At 42.1% G+C, this 10,416-nt stretch overlaps 1 protein-coding gene across 3 annotated transcripts in view; it reads left to right on the top strand.

The window, feature by feature from the left end:
• Positions 1–10,416, top strand: part of LOC126406520 (uncharacterized) — a 44,448-nt gene that overhangs the window by 2,626 nt on the left and 31,406 nt on the right. Inside the window, exons 2-13 of one of the 3 annotated variants that reach the window (XR_007571704.1) lie at positions 3,448–3,581; positions 3,876–4,173; positions 5,199–5,504; positions 5,643–5,790; positions 6,899–6,973; positions 7,190–7,567; positions 7,657–7,756; positions 7,852–8,082; positions 8,172–8,350; positions 8,446–8,536; positions 8,803–9,148; positions 9,274–9,362. Coding sequence is in view for 1 of the 3 variants with exons in the window: in XM_050070834.1 (XP_049926791.1) it covers positions 8,247–8,350 (104 nt within the window). In the remaining 2 variants the exon portion in view is untranslated. The other 2 variants (XM_050070832.1, XM_050070834.1) reach the window with 2 other exon arrangements.

Raw genomic sequence — 10,416 nt, 5'->3', positions numbered from 1 at the left:
TCATCTCAATTTCGCCATGCGCGTTATTCCTCAGGGCCGCTCCTTCATATCCAGGCTTCTCGACCTCTCAAAAACTGTCAAAAATCTACACGACATGGTTAATTTGGATGAAGGGTGCAGATCAGAGCTCCAGTTCTGGTCTTTGCTGCTCCAGGAATGGAATGGCATTTCTTTTTCCTATAACGATAATACAGAATCTTCTGTGGCCATTAGGTTATTCACCGACGCAGCTCCTTCCGTTGGTTTTGGGGGGTTCTTTAATAACCAGTGGTTCGCTGATGTGTGGCCAAAAGAACTGTCATCTTTACCAGCCAATGTTCTTTCTTCTGCATTAATGGAAATATACCCTATTGTTATAGCATGTCTTATTTGGGGGGAAACACTGGTCCAGGAAGCAAATCCTCTTTTTCTGCGACAACGAAACAGCTGTCCATATTATTAACAAAGGGCGTTCCTCCATACCATTCATTAACAGATTCGTAAGACGACTTACTTGGGCATCTGTGCTGGGGAATTTCATTATTCGAGCAGTCCATATCCCAGGATTAGACAATGAGATTGCTGATGCATTATCTCGATTTGAATTTCAGAAATTCCACAGGATGTGTCCAGAAGCTACGCCATCCAGCCTGCCTTGCACTCCTTTCTGCCAAACGGTGCTAGATTGACCCTGCAGTCATACATGCTGTCAGCGGCTCATTATATGCGTTCTGGATTAGTTAAAATCCACATTAAAATTGTATGACTCTGCATGGTCCTATTTCACCTCATTTTGTTCCACTTTCTCAGTTGCTATTTTGCCTGTAAATATTCCCACTGTATGTGCCTTCCTGGTTCACTGCTTTGAGTCCCGCAAAATGCAGCCGTCCTCCATCAAAGGCCTTCTAGCAGGTGTGCAGTTCCACCTGCACTGTTTGGATCCATCCACCAACAGCCTGCTAGGAAATCCATCCATTCAACTCCTGCTAAACGGCTTTAAAAGAGAGAAACCACAAGGCAATGATATTCGTCTCCCTTTCACTCCACCATTATTGCACAAATTAATCACACACTTGAGGGTTGGGTGCTTCGATTCATATACAGACTTACTTTTAGAAACTGTCTTCCTCACAGCTTTTTACGGCTTTTTAAGATGCGGAGAGTTCACCACACGCACACGATCTTTTGATCCTTCGCACGACCTCACTATAGCCGATGTAACCGTTAACAGCCACTACCTTTGTCTATACTTGAAACATTCCAAAACTGATAGAGACAGGAAAGGAACTTCTGTTGTAATTGCTCAAACTAATTCTGCTTTCTGTCCGTTTTCTTCCATGGTCCGCTACTTGAGAAGCCGTGCTCAAGCCAGCCAGCAAGAGCCGCTGTTTGCCACAGAGAGAGGGGAGCCCATGTCACGTGCTTGGTTCACCGCTCGTCTCCGCCTCCTCTGCCAGTCCTGCGGACTCCCACCAGAACGCTACACAGCTCATTCGTTCCGCATAGGAGCAGCTACAACAGCAGCAATGATAGCGCCTGTGTCCACCTTAAAAGCCATGGGCAGATGGTCATCATCTGCCTACGAATGTTATCTGCGCCCCGAGGTTCGAGCCATCCTAGATGCTCAAAAGCAATGAGTGCTCTGTAAACGCTGGCTATCATAATAAAGATATAGACCATGGTATGACTATTTTAATCTCTCCACATTCCGTTAGGTTGAGGGTTTGATTAATTAGATTTAATTTCTAAATTTCTAATATACATTTATCTCCTACTCAGATAGCCTCTCTTGGCTCCTTCTTGTAGCAAGAAGGGCCAGGGAGTTTTTGCTTGGTATGGTCGTTTTGGGGGGTTTTCTTTTGCTGCTGCGCCCCCTGCTCCAGCCGTTCATGATGGCTCATGAAGGGCAGGAAGGAGTGCTCTTCCTGCCTCAGGCTTTCCACGCAAGCGCGTGAAAAAGCAGGGGGTCCCAGAACAGAACCATCCTGCCAAACGTAATATGACTTGTGCAAGTAAATAAAGATTATTTTTGACAAAGTGGTCCTGACTGAAACCATGTTTTATGTTACCAGTTCCTATAAAACTGTTTGTTATGCATCACTGTGTGATAAAATAAGGTTATACAAGTTTATGTATTCATAACACAGGGTTATGCATTCATATTGAAGAGCACACATACACCACATCATGTATTGTTTAATAATAACACACATATACTCTTTAATATTTGTATTGCATGACACACATTCTAAGCTCACATTGCATGAACGCACAGGGGACCGTATAGAGAAAGTCCCCAAGTTTTATATATTTTTAAAAAATAAAGTGAAACCAGGCTCAAACCTAAGGGTGGGAGAATTTGGGGATTTCCAGGCCTAGGTCATATTTGGGCAAGGGCCCAAGGGGCCTACTACCAATAGATTTGGACCAGATGGGAAAAGGCTAAAAAGAAAAGGATCTGCCACCAGTAGGTTTGGGTTTAGGTGGGCAGGATTAAAGGAAAAGGGTGGAGATTCTCGAATCTTCACCAGCATAAAAGAGAGAACGCAGAGAGCGAAACTTCAGTCGTGCTCCGGAGCCTGACTCAATGAGTTGTATGTGTTGTTGCTTGTGAACACATTAAACTCGTTTGCACCTGATTCTGCTTGACTCCAGTGTTTCTCAGTGTTTGCCAACTGAACCTAAGGTACTAAATCAACATCAGAGGACGATCTGCAGGAGAAGTAGGAGACGAGGTCGGGTGCCATCTGGCCCACTTCCAGGCACCGATTTTCGCTCCTACACAGCTCACACAAAAACTCAGACACTTGGGACTCAAAACCTCTCTCTGTAACNCTGCTGGTAATCGCAACCCACCTCCACCCCAGCTCCTCCTGTCATGCTGTTTTCTCTGCTCTATCTGGGTTTCTTTTGCTGCTGCGCTCCCTGCTATAGCCGTTCATGATGGTTCATGAAGGGCAGGAAGGTGTGCTCTTCCTGCCTCAGGCTTTCCAGGCAAGCGCGTGGAAAAGCAGGGGGTCCCAGAACAGAACCATACCGCCAAACGTAATATAACTTGTGCAAGTAAATAAAGATTATTTTTGACAAAGTGGTCCTGACTGAAATTTATTTTTACTTGTAGGCTAAATTTGTTTATATATGCTACAGTGATTTGTTTTCCACAGAGCTCTACTGTGGGAGCATTTTACTGGCATTTGCGACTAAAAATAGTTTTGTGCAAGCAAAAGAAATCATTCAGGAACACGCTGTGCGTACAGATTTCAACCAGCAGCAGAAACGAAAGGCGAATCCTGCCGGTTGTGGGTTGAACGGGGGTCACAGACACAGACAGGAATACGGCGGAGGCACATTTCTATACTAAACTGGTTAGCAATAGCTAATGAAGTATCAACTTCTAATAGTATCATGCAGTTTAATTTCTAGGACACTGTTTCATCTTGCTATGTTTGTCTTCCAATGTTTTTATAGCTGCAGACATCACTGAGGCAATGATGATCACCCTGTCTCGTGAAGACTTGCGGGATCTTTTCCCAGGCGCGGAGAACTGAACCGAGAACCGAAGAAAAGCAGTCTGGCATGCCTGTCATGGTGTATCGGAGGAGGTCAGTTTCTTAGTGATGTGGCCTAAACTAACCACCAATTTAAGTTGGTAGCAGCACATTGAGTTAACAGCACAGTGTTTTTGGAACAGCCATGGTAGTCTACATGTGTGTTCAGTTAAGTTTAGATTAATTGATAGGTGTTCAGTAATTTGATGAAGCGATTTAACCTCTAAAATGGAACAGATTGCTTATTTATACTTGTGCAGAACTGTCAGTGCTACATTGCAGTTTTTGTTATCACAGAAAACAAAGAAATGTTGCTTTTGTGGTAGCTCATTTTCTTTTATCTTACAGGAATCTGGCCAAGAACACTCAAAATTGTCAGGCAGTTCCTCCTTTAATGAGTCACCCATGCGGCAGACATCCACTCCTGTGACAACCCAGTATCATGGCGAAGCGTGTAATACACCCGCCGGTCCATAGGCGATCCCGTGTCAGGGTCACGGTTTACCTCGCCTAGGCATGTAAAAGACACGCCTCCTTGAAGTTGCAGTACCAGCAGGGGGCGATCATTTTTTCGATGCCTACGGACCCACTTTTTTCACGGACCCACGAAAAATATACAGATCATTCCCAGCCCCCTCTGCGCCAGGTAAGATGATGATACATGCCTGATTTCTTTATTTTTTATTCGTTAATGGCTTTTGTCTAAGATGTTTGAGGTTGACTGTGAGTTTTATCATGTTATTACATTTCATTAGGCGGTAGAGCCGAAGGTCGTCAGGAGAAGTAGCCTAATGGTACGGTGTCTGGAGAGGTAATCCTGTCCAGCTAGCTCTTTTAGCATTTATGCTAGCTTTACAGCTACCGTCAGCTGAAAGAGTCGTCTCTTTTATAGCTTTATGTTAATGTTTGTTAAAGTAGAGGAAGTATAAGCAACGTCTGGGTTACTGTTAAGTCTGAACATATTACAGGACGCTGCGTGGACGTGACGTGATCCAACCCACCAGAGTCCTGTCATCTTTTTATCAATTTAAGTCTGGTCGGCCAAGGTCCATTTAAAAAGTCCTAATGTGGTTTTAAACTTCCTGTAACGTTATATGTGCATGTGTGGACTGTGGAACTCATTTTGAAGTTACTGTTAAGTTGCTGATAAATGAATTAATGGTATAGCAGGTTAATAAACAGTCGCTCCGCAGGCATCATATGTCACTATAGCAACGTGGAGTAGAGAAATGTCACTGCCTTGTTGATGATGAAATGTGACGCGAAGATGAGCTTGTCTGTGTGTACTGTCTACTCTATTCTGTGGTGCAGGCTCTCCATTATTCTCCTATTTTACACATTTCCTGCAACAAGTTAATAACAGTCACAAGCTTTCTGTAGAAAGAGGATTGCCCTGCTGTTTAGATGGTGAATTGAATTAATTTCAATGAATTCAGCTCAGTTTAGTAGATCTATATTGTCCTCAAATAGCTCCTGTCCTTTATTTTGCTAACATCCATGCAGTGACCATGTTGAATATGATTACATAGACTCTGAAGCAATTTTTTTACATTGTGCAGTATCACAGTCATCTTATTTATTTTGTTACAGTTCTGCATTTATAATATGAGAAATCCTATAAGTCTTGCTATAAGATAAGTAACCATTTTCTTTTTTTCTTCTGTCTAACAGCTCTTGTTGTTATCCCTATATCCTCCACCTGTACCTTCTTATTAAAACAAACCAACGGCTCTTTTAAGAGCCACTCCTATACCCCTCTCTCTCTCTCTCTCTCGCACGCACGCACACACACACACACACACACACACACACACAAACCATCTCTCTCTCTGTCTATCCATCTATTTTTCTGTCTGTCTATCCGTCTGACCGTCCCTCTGCCTGCCAATATGTTTGTCTGAAATGGCTGATCAGCAAGACAAAGGCAAAGCAGAGGATGCTATTTTCCTTGCAGACATGCTTCTGGCTCAAGAAAAAGTGAGTATCTTCAGTAATCTTGCAGTATTGGTGATGATACTAAAGTGTGTGAATTGGAGAGTGAAATTTGTACGAAACTTCTCAAGAGTTGAATGTATTTAAGTGTTATCATACAATGTTCACTTTCTGTCATGCAAGGCAAAGAAAACCAAGGACGAAGCAGCATCCACTATACCTGCTAAGGGCACTAAATTTCAAGTCCGATGGGTGGAGAGAGATGCAGAAGGACGTCCATTAGTGAAAAGAACTAGGAGTGGAGAGACAAGGACACGTGCTTCAGCTACAGGTGGTTTATGTCTTGCAAAATTACTTGTTATTACCCCCCTCAAATGGGTAATATCGAGTAACTGTCTCCCTGGTATTCAAAATTCAGCTAACATAGCCCTATGTCATTTAATTGTGTTTGAAACATAGACCACCAAACTGGGTGGGGCCTCCAGTGTATTTCCTTTATGTTTGTCCTTTATATATAATTATATACATTTCCTTTATGTATTGTCTTTTAAATTGCGCCATTAGAAAGGTCACAGGTTGGATCTGTTCCATATGTTGTCAACTTCATCTGTTTTACAATGTATATTTGGTATAGGTCTGGAAACAAGATAAGTGAAGTCAAAATGAAGCAGGTAGTGAGTCTGAAGCAGAGATTTAGTTCCTGGATGTGTGGTCCCATTCCTCTCTTAAGGAGATGGAACCATAAGATCCAAATCACTGTGGTGGTCCATTAAACCTTCAGTAGAAACCTTTCATTTGTCTATGTTTTCTCTTACTATTATGTTTTTTGATCTTCAAGTGCTGAGAAAAAAACACATTAAAAAACTGTTTGTGAGTCATGGACCTAATTATCAGTCAGACCTGGAAATTACCCATGCCTTCATTTTCAGTGACTAATGTGAAGCTTGGTTGACCTGATACAAAACTCTAAAGGTTAGGTGTGCCCTAATCGGAAGACGCTAGCTTTGTATTTTCTACAATAGAGCAAAATGAAGGGAATTTTACCAGGAAAATTTGTGATTATCATGACAGTAATTAATGATTAGTTGGAAAGATAATTTCTGCGTCACAATTTTCATTTTTACTCAAAAAAAAGAAAAGAATTAAAACCATGATGATGCGACATTTATTGAGGTCTGTACCATACAAACATGTTTTCTTTCCTCTGGAGAACAAGATTTGCTTGTCAGGCCATCTCTGCAGTACCACAGTACTTCATTATAATGTTTTCTCATACTTTTTTCCAAATATTGACACCTCTGCGATTTAGATATTGCACTTGGCCGTATGTGCTGTCAATATTTCAAGTAAATGTGCAGCCCAATACAAACATTGAATTTTATGCCTGTAACAGATGTATTTTTTTTTTTTATCTCTTTCTTGTCTATGTATCTTTTCAGTTTCTGTGGCTCCCAGTGAGGAGTATGAGGAGGTTCCTACAGTGAGCCAAGACAACAGCTCTCAACACTTATTTGGTAAGATTACACCTTACTGTAATTAATTAAGTTAGTACAAAGCATGACATGGCCCTGCGATAGTCTGGCGACCTGTCCAGGGTGTACCCTGCCTCTTGCCCAATGTCAGCTGGGATAGGCTCCAGCCCCCCCGCGACCCTCAAGAGGATGAAGCGGTTAGAAGAAGAAGATGGAAAGCATGACATGAATGTTCATTTTATTTTATCTGTCTTTCAGACACTGAGATGCAGATGTTAAAGGACATTCTGACCTCATCAGAACAGCCATCGAAACAGCCTTCAACATCTTCATCGTGGAGCTTGCGCTAAACTGCAGCCCAGGATGAGTGGCGGAAAGCAAGGGCCCATCACATTGACTGTTTGCTGTTCTGCAACGAAGTTCCTGACAAGAAGAGCAGCCATTGCACATCCCCTGCCATCATTCGCTGCAGAGACTGCATGCCAGATGAGTGGCTGTGTATGGAGTGTGACATACAAATACACACAAAGCTCACACTTCATAACAGGGACTCATGCATTGAGGGGATTTACAAGCCCATCAAGCCAACAGTGTGCTGTGCCAAAAAGGATGGCATGTATTCACTTGTCAGTCAAGGTAATTTGTTAATCTTTTTTGGTAAAGTTGTTTTTTTGAGTCATGTTATTTTTCTTAAATTCTAATCTTAATTAATCTTCTCATTTCAGAAGGTCTATTGCCAACAGTGAGACCCTCCCAGATATGCAAATGTGACCCTGTAAACATCAGAGTCAGCTGGCAGAGCGGTCATTTTGGTTTGCATTAATGGTATGACCTGTAGCTTTATATTTTAATTTTAATTTTTTGCCCCGGTGTGTGTCTCAAAATAACCAGCAATTTAATGTACTACTTTTTGTTTTTAGGCCGGTATGATTTGCACATGCCAAATCTGCTGTGCAGATTCTGTCTGGCACAGTGGATACCTGACCGGGGAGACCTTATAAAGCGTGGATATTGGGCGGCAACTGTGCATGCTGACACACGTTTTCAATGGATGTCTTCAGCACATTCGAAGAGATGAAAACTGTTGCCCCAAGTTTGTCAAGACAAGCATTTTTGCGGATGTTGGAGAACAGGACTGTTCACTTTGGAAGGTTAAGTTCAGTCTGGATGAAAGTTGCCTGAAGTAGAGATAAGATAATATTAGTGTAGCTATGTCATTTTACTTTTTACTAATCAACAGGATGGGAAAATACATGGAGATGTCTTCCAACGAAGCTTCGTTGAATATACATTCTGCCAGTACCAATGTGACAGAATGGCCAACGTGGAACAGTTCACCTGCCCAGCATGTACACCAAACATGCTTGCCCTCTGTGCAGATGGCAACAGAAAACAATACCGATTTCGGCAGTCTAAAGGGTTAGTTGATTTACTTTGTAGTACATTTTGTAAAGTAAACTGAAAAAATAATGTTTGAGGTTGATGAACATCATCTTTTTTCTTATCCCATTAAGGTCAGAGGAGCCATATTTTGATGGCACCTTTATCTCCAGAGACGCAGATGTCCACCATTTTGTTGAGGACGTCAGAGGCAAAATTAAAAGTGTTAGTAATGTTTGCAACTTTGCTTTAAATACGTTATGTGGCCAAAAATGACAATTGAGACAATTGAAAATTATGATTTTTGTATCTGTCAAGACCATTTGGTGTCAGCTTATATAACACAAACTAGTATTATGTAAAAGTATGAAAGTAAATTTTAGTGTCTCAAATCACAAAGATGCCAGTTGATGTCACTCCATGTTCCTGATGGATAAAATAACTAATTTTGAGACAGCTTTCAGTTTTAACCAGAATATTTTTTCATGCAGACTGCAGGGAGAGGAACCTGCGGAGCAAGTCAGTGGTCTGCTGCTCGGGAGACTGCAAGAAGAGCGAGCAAACTTGATGAAGAGGGGCTTGAAGTGGTTGTTTGCAGGCATGGAGTGTTGCTCAAGGCTCTCATTATGTACAGGGGAGAAATATTTGCCTATCCCCTGCCCTTTTGTGGAGCTTCAGGCAACCACAAAAGGGCAGTTCTACTGCACAGATATTGCCTGCAAATACTGGCCCTACCTGGAGAAGCTGGCAGCATCCATGATGGACCTCAGACCTTTGCTGCAGATGAGGCCATTCCTGTCTGTCATGCATGCCAAGGCCCATTCAACCAAGTGTGAGGTACTACATATTTTTCATCATACCATTTTAAATTGTAATTTGATTGTAATCAATTAATTGATTTGATTGGAATTTCATTACTTACTATAGTGTATATGAGGATAAGTTTCTTTGTGATTTGTTAGATCATCTGGAGTGGCAGAAACCAGGAGGGTGCAGGCACAACTGCAGGGGAGGTGTTGTGCCCTCACCACCAAGTATATGACAAAATCTGGTAAGTGTTTCTTATTTATATCATATATCATATCATATCATATATCATATCATATCATATCATTAAACCTGTCTTTTATGCTTTTTTTCATTCTAATACTTTATCCAGTATGAGATAATTCAATTCAATTCAATTTTATTTATAAAGCCCAATATCACAAATCACAATTTTCCTCACAGGGCTTTACAGCATACGACATCGTATCAATCAATATATCAGTTGAGGAATGATGCAAATTCTAGTTCTCTCTCATTCACTCGGCACAGCAGCTCTTCATGAGCCCACTGCTGTTCAAACACATCAATGCTCTCTGTGATCCTGTGGAAACAAAACTCCAGCCTCAGTCTGGTCTTCATGTTGTGCCTCCACAGGATCACAGGGTCAAGCCCACCCTGCAGTTTGTCCCTACGGGTCAGGTAGATTGACATTTTTGCTTCACCAATTAAAAAATTTAGGAGTTGGCACTTTGCTTTTTCTGTTTTTTTAAAACCAACTCCACAAATAAAAACAGGGGCAGTAAACAGGACGCCAAATAGGCTAAAAACACGGGTTAAAACATTAAAAATCTCTGCCAATCTCCTGCACTCAGTAAAAACATGGAAGATGCTTTCGGTCAGCCCGCAGAATGGGCACTCCTTTAAAACACTGTGATTAAGAACAAATAAAAAGGCATTAGTTGCAATGGCACCATGCAAGATCCTCCACTGGAGATCTCCGGTTCTCTTTTTCAGAGGAGGTTTGTACAAAGTTCTCCACTGTGGGCTCCGCCCACCCAGCCTCTCAGTCCACACACACTCTGCTCTGTCACACAGCTGTGTTCTGTGGATAGTTTTTACACAGCTTGTGTACAGAGTCTTTTTTTCAGCTTTTTGCAGGCTTAGTTTTTCCTCATCAGTGTGTTTCAGCAGGGGGCCGCTGAGCTCCGTGAACCCTGGGCACAGGTGGATCTCTGGGTACGGGTCTGTGGGGTCGGGCTCAGCTTCTCCCCTGCTGTGTTTGAGGAGAAGGACCTTCTCCCTCTCTGTCAGCCTCCTCTTCCAGAGCTCCAGACTCC

This window comes from Epinephelus moara, chromosome 19 (genome assembly GCF_006386435.1).
Source record: "Epinephelus moara isolate mb chromosome 19, YSFRI_EMoa_1.0, whole genome shotgun sequence".
In the NCBI taxonomy this organism is placed as follows: domain Eukaryota; kingdom Metazoa; phylum Chordata; class Actinopteri; order Perciformes; family Serranidae; genus Epinephelus; species Epinephelus moara.
This window is presented reverse-complemented; position numbering and strand designations above follow the sequence as displayed.